The sequence below is a fragment of the Ahaetulla prasina genome, chromosome 7 (assembly GCF_028640845.1).
Source record: "Ahaetulla prasina isolate Xishuangbanna chromosome 7, ASM2864084v1, whole genome shotgun sequence".
NCBI lineage: Eukaryota > Metazoa > Chordata > Lepidosauria > Squamata > Colubridae > Ahaetulla > Ahaetulla prasina.
The window spans coordinates 97,049,503-97,076,246 of record NC_080545.1 but is presented as its reverse complement, the minus strand read 5'-3'; the positions used below and the strand labels follow the sequence as shown (position 1 = coordinate 97,076,246).

The window sequence follows — 26,744 nt, the reverse complement described above, 5'->3', positions numbered from 1 at the left end:
GAGGCGATGCTGATGCCTTTGTCAATGCTTGGAAGTAGGCTGTCAGACTCTGGATGAGACAGAATAGGCCAGAGGTGTCAAACTCGTGACCCGCAAGCCAGATGAGTCATGTGCTGGCCATGACCACCATTTTAGCGAAGGGGGCGGGAAGTCGTGATACATCACGTGACAGCGCGAGTTTGACACCCCTGGTATAGGCTGAAAGTGTGTTGTGACCCAGGCCCAAGTAGGTAGTAATAAACTTAGTCCGTGGAAAAACAAACTTTATTGAACAGCTGGGAATTACTTCATTCCCAGCATCGTTCAACTCAAAGTAAAACAAATGCCTCCCAACACAAATTCTTCAGTTATCTCACAAACATTAGTCCAATTAGTCAAACTGCCAAAGGCCTTTCTTGGCAAATGTTCAGACGCCACAAAAACAAAGATGTAGACGAAGCAGAAGATGAAGCAGAAGATGCAGCTACAACATTGTTTTCCAGCAAAACTGAAATGCTGTTGCTGGTCTGTTTTAAGCCTTATGGGAGGGGCCAATCATCTCCTGGCCTTACTCCCGAGTTGTCCTCTCTGCTTGAGCTGCTCTGGCCTTCTGGCAGCTCTTCTCATGCATGCATTAGGAACAGGCTCCTCCTGTTCCTCTGCCTCATTACTATCAGTCTCTGAAGGCTCTGGAGTCCGCTCCTCACTTCCCGATGGCCCTGGCATCACCTCAGCCTCATCGCTGTCCAACTCCGTTGCCAGCTCTGTAGGCTGCTGATGGACCACAACAAAATGAACCCAAATAAGGCAGGATTCCATAAAGGGTTCAAACCAGAGTTCTCACTCAAGACACAAATAACCAGCTCAAATGATCTCATCTTGGGCACATTATGCAAAGACCTAGCTTCCCAGAGAAGACCTAATATCGGGGGAGGAAAGAGAAGAAGGGCAGCAAGAAGATCAGATCCAGAAAGAGTTTGATGGACTTCTTAAAATACATAAAAAAGACTTTTTAAAAAGAGAAAAATGAATCTGTGATTTATGGGTTTGAAGACTAGAAAGAGACGCTTTATAGAAATGAAATTATGATGTCGCTTTAGAGATGGGGGGGCCAAAAATAAAAACGTATCTGTCATCCCCATCAAGAAGATCGGAAACCACTTCTTTACGATTTTACGATTTAGGTGTTCTGTCCCCCTCGCCTCAGTCCGAGCGATGATTTAATTAGCCGGCAACTATCAGCTTCTGGCAGCAAACTAGTGAGCATCTGCCAAGTGTCTCTGTTATCTCTCTTGATGCCGATGAGTCAACCAGTAACAAACAGTACTTCAGCTCTAGTTAAGCAGTTGATTTGCTTGCCACGAAGTGGTCTAGCAGCCCTTGCTGCTTTTATATCCTGTGGGGTGTGGCTCCATGACTCAGCACTTCCTAGGCCTGCCCCACGCCTGCTTCTGTTGTTCCCTCCTCTCCTGCCTACAAAACCTAGGGTCCAGCCAGGCCTGATTGCCATCAGCCGGGTCTGGAGGCGTGGCCTGGGGGGGGAAGAGTCAGGAGACGGAGGCCTCGTTATCTCCTCCACCTGGCCTGTCTCTGGCTCCTGGAGCTGAACCAGGGAAGCCGGTGCACCAGAGGTAAGTCCTGATGGCCCTTCCCCCACACTTCCAAGTCACTTTCTGGCAGGGGGCCCGGCTCGAGGGCGCAGACACAAAAGTAGTGTTTGAGGGGACCTTGGTACTCTAAGCTTGGTTGTTTTCTTGCAGATGTTTCATTACTCATTACTCAATCCTGAGCTACAAATAATTCTCCTCTTGTATGGTCTCTCTGCAGATTAGTAATATTTTGGCTTCAGTTATTCTAGTCACCAGCTGGGCATAGGAAGGTAGCTTATGAATGGACCGGAAAGCTTTTCTATCTGCGGTGAAATCCTCTGAAGTCTGCTACCGGTTCTGTGAGTTTGCTAAGCACACAAAAAAAGGAATATTTTGAAGCCTTCCGAATCTGCAAAGATAAATAGAACAGCAAGGGAGGGAGGAATCCACTGTGCCACACAATTTAGATTATCGAGAAAGTAGGTAATCCGATGATCCTAGCTAATAAAAGTCACCCAGCTGATCGTCGCCCAGCTGATCATCAGAAACACTGGTTCGCCCGAACCAGTAGCATTTTTTAACTACCAGTTCACCTGAACCGGTAGCATTTCACACCGTTTTCTATGTTGGAAGGTGACAATTAGCACTTCTTTAAAATGTATTTAGCCCCAAGTAGGTATTTGGGTAAACGGCAGCTTTTTATTATGCATTCGTGCTACAAAACTAACGGAAGAGACGACCAAAGCCATGCATTTTTAATGTGTTCCGGGATGCTACATGCCCCAAGCTTTGGGGAAATCTAACTAGGGATCCTCAGAGAGGAAAGGGAAGCAGGAACAAATATTGCACTCAGCTTGACATTTATTTTTATTTTTTTTGGCTTTGCTCAGGTCATTAAAAGTTACATAAAAGCATCCGAGTACAGAGAAGCAAAATCAGGAGTAATTAGAAATCAGGACTTACAAGTCATGGACCTGCCTCTTCAAGTTCCTTCCGGTCAAAACCACAATAGCAGCAGCTAACAGCACTTAGCGCTTATTATAAACCACTTTCACAATGTTTTACAGCCCCTCTCCAAGAGGTTCAGAAAGTCAGGATATTGCCCCCAACGATCTGGATCTTCGTTTTACCGACCTTTGGAAGGATGCAAGGCTGAGTCAACTATGAGCGGCTCAGGATCAAACTCCTGGCAGTCGGCAGAATTCTGACTCTGTGGTCTCTTCCCAAAATCCCCAAAGCTTTAACCAAAGACTATCTACTATTAGATATAGTATTATATAGTATTATATATTATTATATTATATACTATTATATATATTGGGCCTCTGGTGGCTCAACGGACTAAGTCTGTAAGTCGGACTAAGAAGCAACTTAGAACTAAGGAGAAATTTCCTGACAGTTAGAACAATTAATAAGTGGAACGACTTGCCTGCAGAAGTTGTGAATGCTCCAACACTGGAAATTTTTAAGAAGAAATTGGACATTCATTTGTCTGAAATGGTATAGGGTTCCTGCCTAGGCAGGGGGTTGGACTAGAAGGCCTCCAAGGTCCCTTCCAACTCTGTTGTTATGTTATGTCTGTTATTAACACAGCTGCTTGCAATTACTGCAAGTTCAAGTCCCACCAGGCCCAAGGTTGACTCAGCCTTCCATCCTTTATAAGGTAGGTAAAATGAGGACCCAGATTGTTGGAGGCAATTAAGTTGACTTTGTATATAATATACAAATGGATGAAGACTATTGCTTAACACATTGTAAGCCGCCCTGAGTCTTCGGAGAAGGGCGGGATATAAATTCAAATAAAATAAAATAAAATAAAATAAATAAATCAGGATGTGTGGGGGGTTCAGGAGGCCAAAAATGGGCCCGTATTTTGCAAAAACGGGATGCGCAGGGGGTTTGGGAGGCCTAGAGAGTCCCCCTGAGAACTGGAGAGGGTAAAAACCGGACGCGCAGAGGCCAAAAACTTTTTTTTTCTTGTTTTCCTCTTCGAAATCTTGGTGTGTCTTATAGTCCGAAAAATATGGTACTTTGTATTTCAACGAACCCATTAACATAGAGAAGCAAATGTTCTAAGAATTCACTGATCGTTCTTCTTTAATAGCTTGTTCGTGAACATTCAGCCTTTTCTCTTTTTCAGCAATATTGGAAAACATCTGAATTCAGGAAATTATTTATCTGGTTTTGACTGTGATCAGCTTGTCTCTGATTTTAATTAAGGATCAAAAAGTAATGACCTGGACATCACTTGCTCTACACAAGTTGTTCAAGTAGGACTCCACGCTCTTGTGTTTGTGAGAGACGGGTACAATTTCTGCTTTGGGGAAAATAAATAATCACTGATATACTTTCCACATTTTAGGTAATGTGTTCTTATTGGGAGGTTTTGTGTTGTTAATAACTGCTAGGGGCTTTGTTAAATCCGAAGGTGTATAAACATAACTAATACAGAGAAATGAAGTAAATATGTAACCACAGGTAGCCCTTAGAACCATTTGTTCAGTGACTGAAGTTACAATGACACTGAAAAATTACTTATGTTTTTCACACTTACAACCAGAGGTGGAATTCAGCCGGTTTGGACCGGTTCAGGCGAACCGGTAGCAAAAATCGCAGGTGTGCCCGTCCCAGCTCTATGCTTTCTTATTTAGGCACATTTTTGAGGCCGGGAGCATGTGCGGAAGGTGCATGTGAGAGCAAAGCGCATACACAGAAGGCCGGGCGCATGCACGCAGGCCAGGCGCACGCACGCAGGCCAGGCGCGTGCGCAGAGCGCACACACACGCTCACATTTTTGGTGCTGGGCGAACCGATAGGTAAATTATGTGAATCCCACCTCTGCTTACAACCACTGCATCGTAAGACCAAAATCTGGATGCTTGGCAAACGGTACATATTTGTGATGGTTGAAGTGTGCCGGGGAGTCATGCGAACACCTTTTGTGACCTCCTGACAAGCAAAGTCAGTGAGGAAAGCCAGATTCACTAACTCAACAATTGCAGTAATTCACTTCGCAACAATGGAAAGACAGGTCGCAAAATGGGGCAAAACTCACTTAACGTGTGTTTTGCTTAGCAGTGGAAATGTTGGGCGCAATCACAGTCGTAAGTCGGGGACTACCGATAACACACAGTGGGGATACGGCATTTTTAAAGTCTTTAAAGCAGGGGTCTCCAACCTTGGGAACTTTAAGACTTGTAATTAAAACAGAATTACAAAGTTACCAAGGTTGGAGACCCCTACTAAAACACTTAATAGCACTATTTTTTTTTCTACAAGTCACCACAGTGAGGCAAGCAAATCTGTCTCTGGGACCACCTTTGGTGGGAAGGTGACAGCGTTCCGTGCGCCTTTGGCGTTGAGTCACACCGGCCACATGACCACGGAGACGTCTTCGGACAGTGCTGGTTCTTCGGCTTTGAAATGGAGATCAGCACCGCCCCCTAGAGTCGGGAACGACTAGCACGTATGTGCGAGAGGAACCTTTACCTTTTTATCTACTGTTGACCTCACCCCATTCCTAAGAGGTCTGTAAGGGGCGTCCATAAGAGCACCAGCGTGCCTACCGTTCCTGTCCTAATGTTCCCTTTGATTGTATCCAATTCATATGGTTATTTCATGCTTATACTTATATATACTGTTGTGTTTGACGAATAAATAAATAAAAAATTAGCCTGGAATACTGCATGCTAACCACTGCTCTGATGTTCCTGTTGTCAACTCGCAAAGCATTCCTGGCCTCTCTTGAGTTGCCACAGGCCAGTGGGGATGGGAAACCTGCAAAATGGCACAGCAGCCAAAGACAGATGCACATTCCACTTATATCTCTCTAAAGGCTGTATCCCAGGATTACCTACAGCAGCCAAGGGGAGTGACCTCTAAAACCCACGAAATTGCTCCATTGGCGAATGGGAGTTATGAGACGCCCTGAGGGGAGGGGGGGGGAAACAGGATCATAATTGGAGTGTAGATTATGTAGGGTCAGGGCTGGCTTCACTTGTGAACATGCCAACATGAAGATCTTAATAAATAACTGGATTTCTTTTGAAACTTGGCTCGAGAATCATGATTTAATTAAGGCATCCATCAGAACCCTGATGGAATTAATCAGCTTAATTGCTTTGTTTTTTGTTGTTGTTGTTTTTTTGAATTTATATCCCGCCCTTCTCCGAAGACTCAGGGCGGCTTACACTATGTTAGCAATAGTCTTCATCCTATTTGTATATTTATATATAAAGTCAACTTATTGCCCCCAACAATCTGGGTCCTCATTTTACCTACCTTATAAAGGATGGAAGGCTGAGTCAACCTTGGGCCTAGTGGGACTCGAACTTGCAGTAATTGTAATTGCAGGCAGCTGTGTGTTAATAACAGGCTGCATTAGCCTGGTGAGCCACTTCCCAGCCCTTATTATTGCAGGTGGTCCTCAACTTACAATAGCTCATTTAGTGACCGTTCGACGTTTCAATTGCAGTGAAAAAAAGGGACCGTTTTTCACACTTACAACTGTTGCTGCATCTCCATGGTCTGGTGATCAAAATTCAGACCCATAAATATGACGGTTACAATGTCCCGGGGTTGTGTGATTCCCTTTTGCGACCTTCTGACAAGCAAAATCAATGGGGAAGCCAGATTCACTTAATAACTGTGTTATTAACTTAACAACTACGGTGATTCACTTAAGCAGTTGTGGTTGTAAGTCGAGGAATATATCTGCACCTCCAGTCAAAACCCCAAGAGCAGCAACTGATTACTTATGAATCAGCCCTGAAATATCCTGGCCATATTATGTTTCTCTAGAGAAGCCTTTCTCAACGTTTTTTTTAAAAATTTATTTACATTTATATCCCGCCCTTCTCCGAAGACTCAGGGCGGCTTACATTGTGTAAGGCAATAGTCTCATTCTATTTGTATATTTACAAAGTCAACTTATTGCCCCCCCCAACAATCTGGGTCCTCATTTTACCTACCTTATAAAGGATGGAAGGCTGAGTCAACCTTGGGCCTGGTGGGACTCGAGCCTGCAGTAATTGCAAGCAGCTGTGTTTTAATAACAGGCTATCTTACAGCCTGAGCCACACCGTGGCCCTTTAGTTTAATTTAAAACCGGATTCTCTTAATGTCCACATGATTCACTTAAGAATTACAGGGATTCACTTAACAATTGTAGCAAAAACAGTCACAAAATGAAGCAAAACTCACTTAACCACTGACTTGCTAAGCAATGGAAATTTGGGGCCTTATTGTAGTTGTAAGTTGAGGCCGACCTGTAGTTTCAATATGTCCTGGTTTATTCTGAAGACATTCCTGTAATATTCACTTGTCTTTCTCCCAGGTAGCGGGAGACACTTCTGCGCCCTTGTACATTATGAAAGTACCGTACTTTTCGGAATATAAGACACACTTCCCCCACCCCAAAAGAGGGTGGAAATGTCGGTGCGTCTTATAGACTGAATACAGCCATTTTTGGCCTCCCAAAACCCTGCCCCACACGTCCCGCTTTTGGCAAAAACAAGCCCGATTTTTGCAAAAATGGGACGCGCAGAGGGTTTGGAAGGCCTACAGAGTGCTCCTGGAGGCCCGGAAGGGTAAAAACAGGATGTGTGGGGGGTTCAGGAGGCCAAAAATGGGCCTGTATTTTGCAAAAACGGGATGTGCAGGGGGTTTGGGAGGCCTAGAGAGTCCCCCTGAGAACTGGAGAGGGTAAAAACCGGACGCGCAGAGGCCAAAAACTTTTTTTTTCTTGTTTTCCTCTTCGAAATCTTGGTGTGTCTTATAGTCCGAAAAATATGGTACTTTGTATTTCAACGAACCCATTAACATAGAGAAGCAAATGTTCTAAGAATTCACTGATCGTTCTTCTTTAATAGCTTGTTTGTGAACATTCAGCCTTTTCTCTTTTTCAGCAATATTGGAAAACATCTGAATTCAGGAAATTATTTATCTGGTTTTGACTGTGATCAGCTTGTCTCTGATTTTAATTAAGGATCAAAAAGTAATGACCTGGACATCACTTGCTCTACACAAGTTGTTCAAGTAGGACTCCACGCTCTTGTGTTTGTGAGAGACGGGTACAATTTCTGCTTTGGGGAAAATAAATAATCACTGATATACTTTCCACATTTTAGGTAATGTGTTCTTATTGGGAGGTTTTGTGTTGTTAATAACTGCTGGGGCTTTGTTAAATCCGAAGGTGTATAAACATAATTAATACAGAGAAATGAAGTAAATATGTAACCACAGGTAGCCCTTAGAACCATTTGTTCAGTGACTGAAGTTACAATGACACTGAAAAATTACTTATGTTTTTCACACTTACAACCAGAGGTGGAATTCAGTCGGTTTGGACTGGTTCAGGCGAACCGGTAGCAAAAATCACAGGTGTGCCCGTCCCAGCTCTATGCTTTCTTATTTAGGCACATTTTTGAGGCCGGGAGCATGTGTGGAAGGTGCATGTGAGAGCAAAGCGCATACACAGAAGGCCGGGCGCATGCACGCAGGCCAGGCGCACGCACGCAGGCCAGGCGCATGCGCAGAGCGCACACACATTCACATTTTTGGTGCTGGGCGAACTGATAGGTAAATTATGTGAATCCCACCTCTGCTTACAACCACTGCATCATAAGACCAAAATCTGGATGCTTGGCAAATGGTACATATTTGTGATGGTTGAAGTGTGCCGGGGAGTCATGCGAACACCTTTTGTGACCTCCTGACAAGCAAAGTCAGTGAGGAAAGCCAGATTCACTAACTCAACAACTGCAGTAATTCACTTCGCAACAATGGAAAGACAGGTCGCAAAATGGGGCAAAACTCACTTAACGTGTGTTTTGCTTAGCAGTGGAAATGTTGGGCGCAATCACGGTCGTAAGTCGGGGACTACCGATAACACACAGTGGGGATACGGCATTTTTTAAGTCTTTAAAGCAGGGGTCTCCAACCTTGGGAACTTTAAGACTTGTAATTAAAACAGAATTACAAAGTTACCAAGGTTGGAGACCCCTACTTTAAAACACTTAATAGCACTATTTTTTTTTTCTACAAGTCACCACAGTGAGGCAAGCAAATCTGTCTCTTGCAAACGTTGCGGGGCGTGAAGTTAGGAGAATTGAAAACGCTACCCAAGGAAAGTCCGTTTAAATCCTTCTCAAATCCTAGATCTTCAGATCCCTGCCGGCTACCGAAAGGATTTAGTTTAATGTTTTCTCTGCATAGATATTTGATGACACCCAGCAAGGTTTGCTGGACCCAACTCTCCCATCGGTTCCAAAACTTCCATTAAACATTTAAAAAAAAAAAATTCTTTGCTTCGTTCTGTTCTGCCAAAGCATCTTTGTTTATTTTCAGCAACGGAACAGCCAACTTTTCCATCAACTCTTATGAAAGACGAAGGGGGATGGGGGAAGAGACAGGCAAAAAAGGGACGCGACTTTGTATTCTCTCAAAATGCACACGAGAAGGGAGAATGTGAGATGGCCACCTCCGTGCTTTGCACACACAAAAACTGTGTTATCTGGGCCAACACCCAGCTTGGATTACACCGCGCGCTCCTAAGGAAACGAAAACGACTCGCCTCTTTTTCGGTGTCTCTGGATATACACGTCCACTGGTTTTCCTTCACGCTGTACGCCCAGAAGTCCGCCAGATCTTGCGTCCCGTCCCAGCCGCCAAACAAATAAACTGTTTCTGATCAAAACGTTAGAAAAAAGACATTAGTTCGCGGAGTGCGAGGCCACCAAAGCTCGGCTGCAAAGACAAAACATTAGGGGTTTCCCCTCTCCCCTGAAATTTAAAACTGTTTGTTTTAAACCAGAGGTCTCCAACCTTAGCAACTTTAAGCCTGGAGGACTTCAACTCCCAGAATTCCCCAGCCAGCAAAGCTGGGAGTTGAAGTCCTCCAAGTTTAAAGTTCCCAAGGCTGGAGACCCCTGGTTTAAACCTTTTATGTTTTGATATTTCAGGTAACTCTTAAATGGGGCTTTTGGATGAACCAGGATTATTATTATTTTTTTAAATGACGATTTGTAAATTGTGAGAGGCTGGATACAGGTCGGTCGCCACGCCATCGGGATTTTGATCACGTGGGGATGCGGCCATGGCCGTTAAGTGTGAAAAACGGTCATAAGTCCCTCTTTTCGGTTGTAATTACAGTTACTAAATGAATGGTTGTATGTCGAGAAATACCTATACAAGCCACAACACTCTCTGAGATGGGCACAATCTCTTAAAGCCATCCCTAAGCAGGGGTCTGCAGACTTGGCTCTTTTAAGACTTGTGGACTTTACCTCCCAGAGTTCTCAACTCTGTGGACTTCAACTCTGGGAGACCCCTGCCTAAGGAAAGCTTGAACACCGTGGTGCTAAAAGTTTCCATTTTGTTTATTTTTAAGGAGACTCCAAAAGGATTCGATTCCAGGATTTTTATAATGCCTTGGTGAGACCACACTTGGAATCATGCATCCAGCTTTGGTCGCTATGATGTAAAAAAGATGCGGAGACTCTAGAAAGAGTGCAGAGAAGAGCCACAAAGATGGTTAGGGGACTGGAGGCTAAAACATAGGAAGAACAGTTGCAGGAACTGAGTATGTCTAGTTTAATGAAAAGAAAGACTAGGGGAGACATGATAGCAGGGTTCCGATATTTGAGGAGCTGCCGCAGAAAAGAGGGGGGGTCAACCTATTCTCCAAAGCACCTGAGAATAGGACCAGAAGCAACGGATGGAAACTACCATATTTTTCAGACTATAACCAAGATTTCAAAGAGGTAAACAAGAAAAAAAAAGTTTTTGCCCTCCCCGGCCCCCAGGAGCACTCTGGCCCATTTTTCACAAAAACAGGATGCTCTTAGGGTTTGGGAGGCCTGCAGAGTGCTCCTGGGGGCTGGGGAGGGCAAAAACTGGTATAGGGTTTCTTGCTTGAGCAGGGGGTTGGACTAGAAAATCTCCAAGGTCCCTTCCAATTCTTGTTATTCTGAATCTTTTAGCAAAGCAGTGAAGCCACATCCCTCCAAAATTACTGCGGTAGGATGCAATTAAGCTTCAAAGGGAGGGGGATGATTGGAAAAGAGAGAGAGAGAGAGAAAGAGAGAGAGAGAGAGAGATCTGGTTATAACCTCTGCTTGCAACAGCTGTAATGGCCACTATCACCACCAAAAGGTTACCTTGGGTCATTAACTGTAATTACACTGTTTATTCTGGGCACCGAGTAGCCAGTGTTCTTTGCAAAGAGTACATCCCTTTGTGTGCCTAAATTCTCACAGCTTACAAAACCCACATTTACTACAATGGACCAATTGATAACCCAGGGAAGGGGGTTTGGCACATGCCGCATATCCAATGAGGCCTCAGATAAAACATCTTGCGACGTCTAGGAAAGGCACACCATTCACAAAGAGGAATTAATCCCATGGGGAGCTGGGAGAAGGAAAACCCTCCAGAGCAAAAGGCCGAATGGATTCCTTCCAAATAGAAACTGAGCTTTTCGATGGCATAGGAGAAAGACAGGCGTGTCTGTTATTCTCCTTATTTTGAAATTATACGCCTAAAAGGCTCGGCCACCCCTCGCCTTCTTAAAACGCAGAATTTGTAAAACTCCCAATTTTGAAATCTCCGGATTTGATGGAGAGGCTGTTCCCTGGAAGTGACAGCGCTATAAATATCAAAAGTTATTTTTGGTGCCTAGTCAAACTTGAGAATGGCGGAACAAAAGCCCTCTGTTAAGAAAAGCATTATTGTAAATGCCTCTTCCCTTGCCATATGCATTCAAATCCTTGAAATCTACATTTTTAAAGGTCAGAACATGAATCTCGAAAGATCCACCCTCTGTACACTCAGGAATTTAATTTTCATGTTCCAGTTTCCAGTGTTTTAAGGTTTGTTACCCAACTGTTTTTATTAAGGGAGAACTTCTTGTTCTTTTAACAAGTTTTGCTTTCAGGTGGCTTCTTTCTATTATTCTGCTGAGCTCTGATGAACAGGCAAGTCCTTGCCTTACGACCCAATGTTGGAACCCAACATTTCTGTTGTTAAAGAGAGACGGTTGTTAAGGGAGTTTTGTCTCATTTTACGGTTTGATTGGCCACATTTTGTTAAGTGAATTTACTGCAGTTGTTAAATTGCTAACACGGTTGTTGAGCGAATCTGGCTTCCCCATTAACATGGGATGGTATAGGATGGGATGGGATGGGACAGAACAGCAATAAGAATTGGGATAGGATAGGATAGGATAGGATAGGATAGGATAGGATAGGATAGGATAGGATAGGATAGGAGAATGGAATAGGAGTAGTAGAATAGAATAGAATAGAATAGAATAGAATAGAATAGAATAGAATAGAATAGAATAGAATAGAATAGAAAATGGAATGGGAATGGGAGTAGGAGTAGGAGTAGGAGAATAGAATAGAATAGAATAGAATAGAATAGAATAGAATAGAATAGAATAGAATAGAATAGAATAGAATAGAATAATGGAATGGGAATAGGAATAGGAATAGAAGTAGGAGAATAGAATAGAATAGAATAGAATAGAATAGAATAGAATAGAATAGAATAGAATAGAATAGAATAGAACAGAACAGAACAGAACAGAACAGAATAGAATAGAATGAGAATAGAACAGGAACAGAAGTAGGAGAACAGAATAGAACAGAATAGAACAGAACAGAACAGAACAGAATAGAACAGAATAGAACAGAACAGAATAGAACAGAACAGAACAGAACAGAACAGAATAGAATGAGAATAGAACAGGAACAGAACAGGAACAGGAATAGGAATAGAATAGAATGAGAATAGAATAGAACAGAACAGAATAGAATAGAATAGAATAGAATAGATAGAATAGAATAGAATAGAATAGAATAATGGAATGAATAGGAACAGAAGTAGGAGAATAGAATAGAATAGAATAGAATAGAATAGAACAGAACAGAACAGAACAGAACAGAATAGAATAGAATAATGGAATGGGAATAGGAATAGGAATAGGAATAGGAATAGAAGTAGTAGAATAGAATAGAATAGAATAGAATAGAATAGAATAGAATAGAATAGAATAGAATAGAATAGAATAGAATAGAATAGAATAATGGAATGGGAATAGGAACAGAAGTAGGAGAATAGAATAGAATAGAATAGAATAGAATAGAATAGAATAGAATAGAATAGAATAGAATAGAATAGAATAGAAACAGGAACAGGAACAGGAACAGGAACAGGAACAGGAACAGGAACAGAACAACAGAGTTGGAAGGGACCTCGGAGGTCTTCTAGTCAAAGTGGACCAAATGGGCCAACTTTAAACATATGCATTTAAAGTACATCCAGAGAAATGGCCTGACTACTGTCTGCCCAAAGGGGAAAAAAATTAGAATCTCACTTACGGCCAGGTGTAATGTCATTGCTAATACAGGGAGTCCTTGACATACGACCACCATTCAGCCCCAAATTTCTCTTGCTAAGCGAGGTATTTGTGAAGCGAGTTTTGCCCCATTTGACGGCTTTTTCTCGCCACATTCGTTACGTGCGTATCACGGCAGTTGCTAACACGGCTGTTGAGTGAATCTGGCTTCCCCCTGGGCTTTGCTTGTTAGGAGGATCCCATGACCCCGGGACACGGCGACCGTCATAAATATGAACCAGCTGTCAAGCATCCGAATGTAAATCACATGAGCATGGGGATGCTGCAACGGTCATTAAGTGTGAAAAATGGCCGTAAGTCGCTTTTTTCATTGTAACTTCGAAACGGTCACTAAACGAACCGCTGTAAATCGGGGGACTACCTGTATTTCCTATCACACTTCTCAGGTTGGCGTTTTATTATTTCCAAATCCTCCAGTAAAGTCGCAATCCTATCGCATTTTCTATCCACTAGGAGGTGCTTTTGAACTGCATCAAGGGCTTACTGAAACGATACTGGTGTGGTACAATATTTTAACCCCTCTTCTGTGATCATAACTGGAACATGTCAAGATAATTAGAGGACTGGAGGCTAAAACATATGAAGAACAGTTGCAGGAACTCGGTATGTCTAGTTTAATGAAAAGAAGGACTAGGGGAGACATGATAGCAGTCTTCCAATATCTCAGGGGCTGCCACAAAGAAGAAGGAGTCAAGCTATTCTCCAAAGCACCTGAGGGTAGAACAAGAAGCAATGGGTGGAAATTAATCAAGAAGAGAAGCAACTTAAAACTAAGGAGAAATTTCCTGACAGTTAGAACAATTAATAAGTGGAACAACTTGCCTGCAGAAGTTGTGAATGCTCCAACACTGGAAATTTTTAAGAAAATGTTGGATAACCATCTGACTGACATGGTGTAGGGTTTCCTGCCTGGGCAGAGGGTTGGACTAGAAGGCCTCCAAGGTCCCTTCCAACTCTGTTGTTATGATTATGATTAATTGGAGGTAGAAAGGAGAGATCAAATATTTGGTGGGAATTATTTAGACAAACAGGAATGGGTCTCGCTTTAAGCTCAATGATGGGTTGTTATTTTTTAACTTAAATGCTTGGGCATTATGAATATATTGAAAATGACACGTCAGATTAAAGAGAAAAAAGGGAGATTATTATATAATCAGGAATAAATGGTATGAATGGCTTGAGTCTAGAAATAAAGGAAAAAAATAAAGGGGAGAAATTAGAATGTAGAAAATGTATTAGGAATGTACAACGTGTAAATAATAAATATATAAGAATCTAGAAAAGTAAAGCTATTAATATTAGATAATTTAATGTAAATTAAGAAAAGGGGATAAGAAAGAAAATAAAATAACAAATGTAATATGGGAGGGAAAGGTATAAAAGCGAAAGAAGACCACTAAAAAACGCTGTTTAGAAATAGGAAATATTTATATGTTATATGTTGTGTGTTTGTCAGATTGTGTAAAAGAAAAAAGAAAAGAAGAAGAAAATGACATGTCAGAAGTCAACAGTAACGGTTTAGAACAGGGGTCTCCAACCTTGGCAACTTTAAGACTTGTGGACTTCAACTCCCAGAGTTCCTCAGCCAGCAAAGCTGAGGAGTTGGAGACCCCTGGTTTAGAAAGTTGTTGTTTTTTTTTTAATATTACTTGTTCACCTTTTCAATATGGCTCACAAGAACTAGGGATCGGAATCACCACAATAAACGGAGAAAAAAATAGGCAATCAGATAAAATAACGTGGGACATTTTAACAAAGATCAAAATTCAAAGGCCGAAAGGGAAAAGAGCTTTGTCAGAACAGGGCAAATGGTTGTAAAATATCAAAACAGCCAGAATTCAATTCTAACAGCAATCAGCTTGCAAAAGAACCGGTTAAATAACAGATTTAAGTTTTTATAAAGTTATTGTGGCTAAAGGCCAATGAAGACAACCACCACAAACAAAAATCGAACCCAAGCCTTTACAGGGTTGTAATTTTGAACTGTCACTAAATGAATGGTTGTATGTCGAATAGCTGTAGTCCTTGATTTACAGCATTCATTTAATGGCACTGAGAAAAGTGACTTACAACCAATCCTTTCACTTACGACTGCTGTAGCATCTTCATTGTTCATGTGATCAGATTTTGGCGGTTACGAAACCAGCATGGATTAATGATCCACCAGCAGTCCTGGGATCATGTGATCCACAGGTGGGTTTCATATATTCTTACCACCGGTTCGCCCCATGCGCACATGCTCGCTTTGCGCATGTGGCCACCCTCGAAAATGTAGCTAAATAGCTACGTCCGGGCGGATGGGCAGGCCCACCAGCAGTCGTCGCTACCGGTTCGCCCGAACTGGCTGAATACCATCTCTGACATGATCATCATTTGTGATCTTCCCAACCGACTTCCCATAAGTGAAGTCAAGGGTGAAAGCCGGATTTGTTAAACAACAGCATGATTGACTTAACAATGGCTGCCATTCAGTTAACGAACGGTTGTAAAATTGGGCACAACCTACTTAACAACTGCCTTGGTTAGCAACAGAAATCCATGTCCCATTTGTGATCAAAAGTCAAGAACGATGCTCATCTCTGTTTCTTAGCCGAGGGAGCCAGCGTTGTCCGAAGACTCTTTTCCATGGTCATGTGGCCAACATGACAATATGCCAAGAAATGGTACCTATTTACCTACTGAAATGGTACCTATTTACCTACTCCCATTTGCTTGCTTTCAAACTGCTAGGTGGGCAGCAGCTGAGGCAAGGACAGGAGCTCACCCTGTCGCGTAGCACCCGGGTCTCGAACCTGGGCAGTCAGCTTTCCAGCTGCCAAACTCAGCATCTTTAAGTGCTGAGCCATCACGCCGCCTTAAGTGAAGAACTACCTATAGTTCAATCTGCTTTTGACTCATGATTACACAATATTTCCTTAAAAGAAAACAAGAGCTATTTTGAGCTACGGTGGCGCAGTGGTTAGAATGAAGGCTATTTCTGCTGACTGCCGGCTGACTGCAATTTGGCAGTTCGAATCTCACCAGGCTCAAGGTTGACTCAGCCTTCCGTTCTTCCGAGGTGAGTAAAATGAGGACACAGATTGTTGGGATCAATAGGCTGACTGTGTAACCCGCTTACAGAGGGCTGTAAAAAGCACTGTGAAACGGTATATAAATCTAAGAGCTATTGCTACTGTTGTACTGGGGAAAGGGAATATCCAAAATCCGAGATTCCCACTCTTCAAGTCAACAATAAAACTCCCTGCTTTATCTATTATTTTGCAAACTCCCTGTTGGATGGTTACAGCTGAGAGCTAGTGACTGGCCCAAAACAATCAGCCAATTCTGTGGCAGAGAGTAGACTTGAACCCGAGTCGCCTGTTAAAAAAAAGAAAAGAAACCAAGATAAATAAGAAAGCTCACCTGTTTGAACATCAATGACCATTTGATGCCCGCCTCTCATTCCTGGCCTGCTGTCTTCACCGTCACCTTTTTGGAGCGATCAAAACAAAACAACAATCGACCATTAGCTGAGTTTCCCTGCCCTTCGTCCTATTCCCCAACAAACTAGGTGGCTCAAGTGGCTAAGACGCTGAGTTTGTCGATCAGAAAGTTCGGCAGTTCGGCGGTTCGAATCCCTAGTACAGGTCGCCTCCGTGAGGAGTGGGTTGGACTACATGACCTCCAAGGTCTCTTCCAATTGTGTTTATTCTGTTACCGTTACTTAGTGGCATTAAAGGGGAAAAAAAACTTTGGAATACAGATAGTCCTTGGCTTACAACAGTTCGTTTAGTGCAGGGGTCTCCAACCATGCCAACTTTAAGACTTGTGGACTTCAACTCCGAGTTGAAGTCTACAAATTCTGGGAGTTGAAGTCTACAAGTCTTAAAGTTGCCAAGGTTCAAGACCCCTGGTTTAGTGACCATTCAAAATTACAACAGTCCTGAAAAAAAGTGACTTACGAGCGTTCTTTAACACTTAACAACCGTTGGAAGTGTCCCCACGATCCCAGGATCAGAATTCAGACGTTTGGCAACCGGCTCATATTTACGACGGTTGCAGTGTCCTGATCCCTTTTTGTGACCTCCTGATGAGCCAAGTCAAAGGGGAAGCCGGATTCACTTAACAACCGTGTGATTAACTTTAACGAGTGCAGTGGTTCGCTTAAGAACCGCGGCAAAGAAGGTGGTAAAACGGGGCAGCACCCGCTGATGGAGTGCCTCGCTTAACGAGGGAAATCCGGGGCTCAATTGTGGTCGTCGTCAACCTTGAAGCTGACCTGAGCGAGGCCATTTTGTGAGCTTCAGGGTTGCCACACTGGAGCCGAGGGATAGGGAGGGGGGAGTAGAGATAAGATGGGGTTTTGTAGCTAAAACAAAATACTTTCTCGTGGGAACCAAGGACATTCCTACAGGCGGTCGGAGAGAGGAGGAGTCATGTTACCAGGCAACCAGATGACACGATGAATGGACCATGTGACTGGGTGCTTGAAGAAAGGGGAAGAACTCTTAACTATTAATTAGGTGAAAACCACGGGGATATTCAGAGTCGGTTTTCACCACCCTGGGCCAATGTGATATATCCAATAAACCAGTTCTTTTGAGGACGGAGTTCTATTTATTCTGGATGTATTACTTGGAACCCTGACAGTCGTAAGTCGAGGCCTGCCTGTAAGTCATTCCTGGAAAAAGACATGGTATTGGCGGTCGTAAGGAAAAAAATATATATGCATAAGCCAAAGAGAACTGGGCTAAAGTAGAAGGGCCCTCTTAGCTCATACCCGCCAAAGAGCTGTTGCCTGTCATGTTGTGTCTTGCCCGCCCTCAGAGCAGCCGGGGCCTTCTTATCTGCTCCCGAACACGGAGGAATGTATGCCTCCCGGCCCCAGTCCTGGCTCCATGCCCAGACAAACTACAGAAGAAGGAGCACCTCTCGGCCCCAGCCCTGACTCCATGCCCAGGCAAACGGAGCAGCTAGACCCCTCCCCCTCCTCCACAGCATGTGAACCTGAGGAGGGTTTATTACCAACAGCTGATTGGAGTGACCCTCGCATCAGAAGATTGGATAGGCGGAGGCAACAGAAGGAAGGGAGGGGCAGGCCTTAATGAGTGCTGAGTCATGGAGCCACACCCCATGGCCTATATAAAGGATCTGCTTTCTGGCAGTCTCTGAGTCAGGCAAAAGTCGAACTTATCTTGCTGAAGTCACTTACTGGTCTCCTGCCTGCTCTGAGGACTTTGCTAGGACTTTGGGCAGAGCTGCAGAGGCAAGCCTGATTCGGATTTCCCTGACCCGGCCGTCAGCGGAGGAGTGGGACACGATATGTCACATCTAACAAGGTTGAGCTAAAATAACCAATGATTCATTCAGTCAATTCCAATAACACAAATAAGTTGTCTAGGCCTCTTGATTCTAAAGCAGCGGTTCTCAACCTGTGGGTCGGGACCCCGTTGGGGGTCGAATGACGATTTGCCAGGGGTCGCCTAAGACCATCGGAAATATGGGAAGTATACTTGCGAGTCGAAGAATCACGCTCCAGTGGTTGACTCCACAAGCCAGCTGCAGGCTCTTCAAATCGCTAGCCGAATTTGGCTTCAGGTGCGATGAATTAAAAAAAGAGAGAAATCTTTCCTCTGATGTCTCCTTCTCAAGCCAGCTGCAATCACTCCCAATCGCTAGCCTAATCTGGCTTCAGGCGCCATAAACTTAATAGGGGAGGCGTCTCCGCTTTAATGCCTCCGTCCTCAAGGCAATCGCAAGCAGTTCAGATCGCTAGCCAATACGGCTTCAGGCGCGGTAAATTCAAAACGAAAATAATTTTACGGTTGGGGTCGCCACATCGTGGGGAATTGTATTAAAGGGGTCGCAGCACTATAAAGGTTGAGAACCACTGTTCTAAAGCCACAGGAGCAACTGGTAGTAGGATGCCTCCCTCAGTCACCGCCTCAAATGAATCGAAATTATACCTTAAACCTTATTCATTGCTTGAAGGAGGTAGTTTTTAATTTATTGATTTATCAATCAAATTTGCAGGTGGTCCTCGGCGTACGACCATATCAGGGCCTGCCCATTAAGGCCGTAGGTCAGGACATTCATACAGTACATGTTAACCACACAATAGACTTTACAGCTATTTCTTTTAACGGCGGTTGTTGAGCAAACCCATCATTTGCTACGGGCCATTTCTTCGGGGGGGGGGGGGAATTGAGAAGGAAATATTGGCTTTCAGTAAAAGTGTCATAAATCATGATCGAGTGATGCTGCACAGGGTCAGAAATGGGGGTCGCTTGCCAAGCTCTCAAAATGCAGTCATACTGAGCAGAGAGAAGGCGGTCGTAACTTCAGAACCGGATCTTTGAAGTCATCTTTTCTGGGGGAATGTCAACCTAACTTCAAATGGTCATTATGTCGTAAGTTGAGGACTACTTGTATATAGTTGGCCGTCTTTTATCAAACGGCGATTCCGGGTGGCATTCCCCCCCCCATACACACACACACATTTCAAAGGCCTGTAGGAAGTCCTTGACTTACAACCGTTCATTTAGTGACCATTCAAAGTCCTCCAGAGGGCCTCTGGTGGCTCAGACTGCTAAGACAGTCTGTTATTAACAGCAGCTGCTTGCAATTACTGCAGGTTCAAGTCCCACCAGGCCCAAGGTTGACTCAGCCTTCCATCCTTTATAATGTAGGTAAAATGAGGACCCAGATTGTTTGGGGGCAATAAAAGTTGACTTTGTATATAATATACAAATGGATGAAGACTATTGCTTGACACAGTGTAAGCCGCCCTGAGTCTTCGGAGAAGGGCGGGATATAAATGCAAATACCGTATATACTCGAGTATAAGCCGAGTTTTTCAGCACGTTTTTTGTGCTGAAAAACGTCCCCTCGGCTTATACTCGGGTCTATACGGCTTATACTCGAGTTGTTTTTTTTTTAAGCCCCTCGGCTTATACTCGAGTATATACGGCTTATACTCGAGTTTTTTTTTAAGCCTCGGCTTATACCGAGTATATACGGCTTATACTCGAGTTTTGTTTTTTCTTTTTTCACATTTTACCGACGGCGGGAAGCCCTGCCGGTGCAGTGAGAGGGCGGGCGGGGGCCGCCAGCCTTCTCAGCTGAGGGAGGGAGGTTTCAACCGTAGGTGCCTCATTTCCCACCCTCGGCTTATACTCGAGTCCCCAGTTTACCCCAGTTTTTGGGGTAAAATTGGGGACCTCGGCTTATACTCGGATCGGCTTATATTCGAGTATATACGGTAATAAAAAAAGTCACAATGGCACTTATAAAAAAAGGAATTATGTCTGCAGTTTGTTTGGGTTTTTTTACACTTATGACCATTGCAGTATCCCTTTACTGATCAAATTTCAGACACTTGGCAACTTTTTTTGTTTTTGTTTACATTTATATCCCGCCCTTCTCCGAAGACTCAGGGCGACTTACAGTGTGTAAGGCAATAGTCTCATTCTATTTGTATATTTACAAAGTCAACATATTGCCCCCCCAACAATCTGGGTCCTCATTTTACCTACCTTATAAAGGATGGAAGGCTGAGTCAACCTTGGACCTGGTGGGACTAGAACCTGCAGTAATTGCAGGCAGCTGTGTTTTAATAACAGGCTTCTTACAGCCTGAGCCACCACGGCCCTTACAACTGACTCCTATTTATGACGGCTGCAGTGTCCAGGGGTCCTGGGATCCCCTTTGCGCCCTTCTGACAAGGAAGGTCGCAAAATTCACTTCACAACTGTCGTGTCCCACTCCTCCTCTGACGGCCGGGTCGGGGAAGTCCGTATCAAGCGTGGCTGCAGCTTTGCCAAAGTTCTGTCAGAGTTCTCAGGGCAGGCAGGAGACCAGGATATGACTTCAGCAATCCAAGTTAGACTTTGCCTGACTCAAAGAATGCCAGAAAGCAGATCCTTTATATAGGCCATGGGGTGTGGCTCCATGACTCAGCACTTATCCAGGCCTGCCCCTCCCTTCCTTTTGCTGACGTCGCCTCTCCATTCTCCGGAAGCGTGGAACTATCCATTGCATCGTTTCATCTCCAGCTGTTGGTAATCCCAGCTCGTGGCTGGCTTCAGGCGCACATGCTATTATTCGGCCTGTCTGGGCATGGTGCCAGGGCTGGGGGCTGGAGGCATGCCAGGACATTCTTCAGCACTATCAGCGTCCGGCAGGAGATAAGAGGGGCCTGGCTGTGTCGGGGGGAGCAAGCGAGGCACAACAACAACCCTGGCAAGAGAGGTCGCAAAATGGGGCAAAATTCACTTAACAACTGTCTTGCTTAGTAACGGGAAATGATGGGCTCGATTGCTGTTGTTAAGTCAAGGACCAGCTGCAGTATCTACCTTTTTGCGTCAATAAGATCCTCGGAAATAGCTCATGGCAAACCCGGTTTCAATACGGTACCTTTGGTGCTTTTGGGGATAATCTGACCCCATCGTGGTTTGTATTCCTGCTGACTGATGTACTGGTTGAACAAGCCATCTGCTTGGAAGGAAAAAAAAGAAAAAAAAGAGTGAGTGAACAGCCACGTCTTTCGCAGCAGCCTCGCAAGGTCAGTTTTGAACGTTTTGCAAAACGGCAGGAGAAAACGAGTGGTTTAGCCAGCACAGTAGCTTCATATAAAATTAGATAGAGAATGGGAGGAAAAGGTAAATGAGATGTTATTCAATTTTTAAAAAAATGAATATACCGTATTTTTGGGAGTATAAGACGCACCTTAGTTTTTGGGGAGGAAAATAAGAAAGAAGCTGACTGGCAGGTGGATCGGCTTCCCGGAATACCCCCAATCAGAGGTGAATTTTAGCAACAGCTCCCTTGGTTGTGAGCTCTGTGCCTTGCTTTTTTTTACTTTTTTTCTGGCTCTGAAACTCCGTTTCAGAAAAATCTTTTTTCTGCCTCTGAAAGCCTCCGAAACAGAACTTCAGAAAAAAAGCCTCTGAAGCTCTGTTTGGGGGCTGCTTTTCTGAAGCTCTGTTTGGGGGCTTCTTTTCTGAAGCTCTGTTTGGAGGCTTCTTTTTTGAAGCTCTGTTTGGGGGCTTCTTTTCTGAAGCTCTGTTTGGGGGCTTCTTTTCTGAAGCTCTGTTTGGGGGCTTCTTTTCTGAAGCTCTGTTTGGAGGCTTCTTTTCTGAACCTCCGTTTGAGAAGCTGAGTGGGGCTCCATTCGGAGTACAAGACGCATCCAGATTTTCACCCTCTTTTTGGGGGGGGGGGGGAAAGGTGCGTCTTATACTCCAAAAAATACAGTATTGTGTAAACTTTTTAAGACACGGAGCGCATCCGGAAGGTAGGAAAAATCCTGTCACTTGCTACAGGAAAAGATAAGGTGACTGAATAAAAGGGTCACAGGGACGACTCACATAAAGGCAGATTTCCAAGGGAAGTTAAGACTCCGAAAGAATATTTCTAGCTCAGGATCGTACTGTGAGGTCCTTGGTGCTCCCTGAGCTTGGTGGTTTTCTTGCAGACGTTTCGTGACCCAACTAGGTAACATCATCAGTGCTAGAAAGGAGTGGAGTTTAGAGGGGGAGGAGGGGGAGGAGTATGGGGTCATTGGTGTTCTCTGAGTTTGTTTGTTTTCTTGGAGACGTTTCGTGACCCAACTTGGTAACATCACTAGTGCTAGAAGGGAGTGGGATTTATGGTAAGGAGGAGGAGGAGGAGGAGGAGGAGGAGGAGGAGGAGGAGGAGGAGGAGGAGGAGGAGGAGGAGGAGGAGGAGGAGGACGAGGACGACTGTGGGGTCTTTGGTGCTCTTTGAGCTTGGTGGTTTTCTTGGAGACATTTCACTATCCAACTAGGTAACATCATCAGTGATAGGATATGCTAGCAATGTCTGCAATAAAACCACCAAGCTCAGAGTGCATCAAGGACCCAACAGCCATTGTCCTCCTTCTCTTCTCCGCAATCCTCATCCCTTCTAACACTGATAATGTTATCTAGTTTGGTAATGAAATGTCTCCAAGCAAACCACCAAGCTCAAAGAGGACCAAGGACCCCTCACGGTTTTGGATGATTCACTAAAATCATATTTTGAAATATGGTACAGATCACGTCTTGAATCAACATCAATCCACGATAGAGGCTTATATGCAACATACACCATTCATCCAAAACCTGGGCTTCTGTGAGCCCAATCCTGGAAAACAAACCCAGATCCTTAAACCATCATCCACTTAAACTCCCTTCCATAGGTATTGTAAAGTCCAGACAGTAAGGGAACAATCTACAACATCCCAAGTAAAACTCCTTACTTTCAGTGGCTAAAGAAACTATAAGGTAACGGGAAAGGTTCCCCTCGCACATATGTGCTAGTCGTTCCCGACTGTAGAGGGCAGTACTCATCTCCATTTAAAAGCCAAAGAGCCAGCGCTGTCCAAAGATGTCTCCATGGTCATCTGGCCAGCATGACTAAATGCCAAAGGTGCACTCTTACCTTCCCACCAAAGGTGGTCCCTATTTTTCTACTTACGTTTTTTTACCTGCTTTCGAACTGCTAGGTTGGCAGAAGCTGGGAAAAGTAACGGGAGCTCACCCCATTACGCGGCACTAGGGATTCGAACTGCTGAACTGCTGACCTTTTGATCGACAAGCTCAGCATCTTAGCCACTGAGCTACCGCGTAAGGAAACACTATATATATATGTGTGTGTGTGTGTGTGTGTGTGTGTGTGTGTGTGTGTGTGTATAGACTTCTAGTTTTTCATAGGTCCTGGTCAGATGGTGGATTTCCTCCCCGTAGAGGTGCAATATTTGTTTTCTGAGGTTTTCACGGGTGTTTGTATATAGGTCTTTGGTTGTTCGGGTTTTCTCCCGTGTAAAATTGGAAGTGTCTTGGCGACGTTTCAACGAAGTCTCATTCGTCATCTTCAGGCTTCAGCTTCGTGCTTCTGGGAGCAATGTGTGATCGCAGCTGTTTCTTCCTTTTAACTGCTAGTGGGGGTTTGAACTGATTGGGTGGGAGCTTGGCTGTGCTCTGATTGGATGGGGGTTTTTCTGTGCTCTGATTGGCTGGGGGTGTGTCCTGTGTTGGTGGGGGCTTGGTTGTGCTCAGTGTAGTCTGTGCTGCAGGGGGATTTGAGCTGGTGAGTTGCATAGCTGTTGTTTGGCTTTGTGGTCGTGCTACATCTTCATAGTGGGTGTCAGTCTGCTGCATGTATGGATTGGAGGGGTTTGAAATGGCTAATGTTGCAGCTGCGGTCTGGCTTCTGGTCCTTGGTCGTGCTTCATGATCAGTGTGGGTTTGGGTCTGCTTTCTGGGTGGATGTGTGGTGGTGACATCCTGTGTGGACCTTGTGAGTGTGGGTCTGGTGTCATTCCTCGTGTTAGGGACTCGTTTGTCAATAAGGGCGGGTTTCCAAATGGCTGGTAGGCGGGAGGTATCATCTCGTTTGTTCATGCTGTGTGGGCGTTTATCTCGATGGCTTCTCTGATTATTCTGTTGTTAAAGTGTTCAGTTTTGGCGATAGTTCTGGTCTTTTAAAGTCAATATCATGTCCTGTGACTTTAAAGTGTTGGACCAGGGAAGAAGTTGGTTCCTCTTTTTGAATGAGTTCTTGTGTTCTTCAATCGTGCACTTATTCTTCTGTTGGTTTGTCCAATGTATGTGGTGGGGCAGGCGGTGCATGGGATTTCATATACTCCTTGATTTTCTAACTCAATTTTGTCTTTGGGGTTTCTTAGGATGGTGGATATTTTTCTGTTTGTGCAGAATGCTGTCTTGATGTTGTGTTTGTGGAGGATCTTGCTGATTCTGTCTGTGGTGCCTTTTATATATGCGTGGAGGGCTGTGCCGTCTTCTTGTTCTCTGTCTTGGATTTTAGTGGGGGTTCTTTTGGATTAGCTTGGTAATCTTATTTGTTTGGAATCCATTGGATGTTAGTACGTTAGTGAGAGTGTCTAGTTCGGGTTTTAGGTGTTGTTCATCAGCTAAGCATTTTGTTCTGGAGATGAGTGTCTTGGCTATGGAGTTGATCTGTGCTGGGTGGTGGTGAGAGTGCATGCAGATAGCGGTTTGTGTGTGTTTTCTTCTGGTAGATGGTGTGTCCTAGGGAGCCATTGGGTTTCTGTAGACTAAGACATCCAGGAAGGGAAGTTGGTTATTAACTTCTGTTTCCTTGGTGAACTGTATTTTGGGGTGTAGGCTATTGAGGTGTGTGAGGAAGTTGTCAAGTTTTTCTTTCCCGTGTGGCCAGATTATGAAGGTGTCGTCTACATATCTGAGCCAGAGTTTGGGTTTGTGATCAGATTTTTCTAGTGCTTGGGTTTCAAAGTGTTCCATGGAGGGGTTGGCAATGACAGGTGAGAGGGTGATCCCATGGGTGCTCCTTCTATTTGTTTGTATTTTGTCCATTATAGATGAAGTATGTGTTGGATAGGCAGTGGTTGGTCAGATCTAGGATGTGCTTGGGGGGGTTATATTTGTTTTGGATAGCTGTCAAGGCTTCTTTGATTGGCACTTGGGTGAAGAGGGATATGACATCAAAGCTCACGAGTAGGTCGCTGGGCTGTAAGTTTTGTTTCTTTATGATCTCTATGAACTGGAATGAGTTTTTTACGTGTGAGGTGATGGATTCTGCATAGGGCTGTAGTTGTTTGGCGAGAAATTTGGCTAGGTTTTGTAGAGGTGAGCCTATGGAGCTGACTATGAGTCTGAGTGGGGTTCCTTCTTTGTGTATCTTGGGGGGGGCATAGAGCTTAGGGCATCTGGATGATTTCTCTCTGGGAATGATTCTTTGTTGGATTTCTTCGCTGATGGGGGAGGCTTTTATTTTGGATCTAGTGGTTTTTTCTAGGTAGGTGGTGGGGTCTGTGTTTAGGGGCTTGTATGCAGGGTCTTGGAGTAGGTTGGTTAATTTGGTTTGGTAGTCAGATGTGTTCATAACCACCGTGGCGTTGCCCTTGTCTGCTGGTAGGATTATTATGCTGGTATCTTTTTTCAGGTTAAGTAGTGCTGTCTGTTCCTCTTTGGGTAAGTTGCTTTTGGGTGGCTTGCTGGTGCAGAGGATGTTGGAGATCTCGAGTCTGATTTTGTTAGCGTCATCGGGGTTGATTTTGGTCAGGCTGGTTTCAACTCCGCATATAATGGTTTCGGTGGGGATGTATTTGGGAGTGACTGCAAAGTTGAATCCTTTGGAAAGCCAATCAGAGCACAAAAAAACCCCATCCAATCAGAGCACAGCCAAGCTCCCACCCAATCAGTTCAAACCCCCACTAGCAGTTAAAAGGAAGAAACAGCTGCGATCACACATTGCTCCCAGAAGCACGAAGCTGAAGCCTGAAGATGACGAATGAGACTTCGTCGAAACGTTGCCAAGACATTTCCAATTTTACACGGGAGAAAACCCGAACAACCAAAGACCTACATACAAACACCCGTGAAAACCTCAGAAAACAAATATATATATTTGTTTAAATTATATATATATAATTTAATAGGATGTATTCCCAACTTTTCACATGCCAAATGAGACAAAAACAAGAGGACTACAGCCTTTTCTGGTTGGTAAGAAAATGTCTTTTTCTTTGGAATTAATCTGCCTCCAGTAATAAAGAGAACAGCCTAACAAGAACTTCAACAAAAGAAGGAGACGGTTTCAGTCAACCGAATATTATACCCTACAGCAAATGTTAGGGGAAAAATTATTTCTTGTGGCCTTCTCTTCGACTAGCCCCGTCCCTGGTACATTTAAAACGTATTTTCGCTGGGGGAAAAAAATGCATGGGCACTTGGACAAATCTTCAGATCTTCCCCCACTCCAGACAGAAGAGA

The 26,744-nt window shown here is 44.1% G+C and overlaps 1 protein-coding gene across 2 annotated transcripts in view; it reads right to left on the bottom strand.

Moving 5' to 3' along the window:
* Positions 1–26,744, bottom strand: part of MKLN1 (muskelin 1) — a 110,090-nt gene that overhangs the window by 33,282 nt on the left and 50,064 nt on the right. For both annotated transcript variants that reach the window (XM_058189999.1, XM_058190000.1), the window contains 3 exons: positions 21,382–21,459; positions 16,390–16,455; positions 9,142–9,254 (listed from right to left, as the gene is read on the bottom strand). In XM_058189999.1, the coding sequence (XP_058045982.1) occupies positions 9,142–9,254; positions 16,390–16,455; positions 21,382–21,459 (257 nt within the window). The remainder of the gene's footprint in view (positions 1–9,141; positions 9,255–16,389; positions 16,456–21,381; positions 21,460–26,744) is intronic.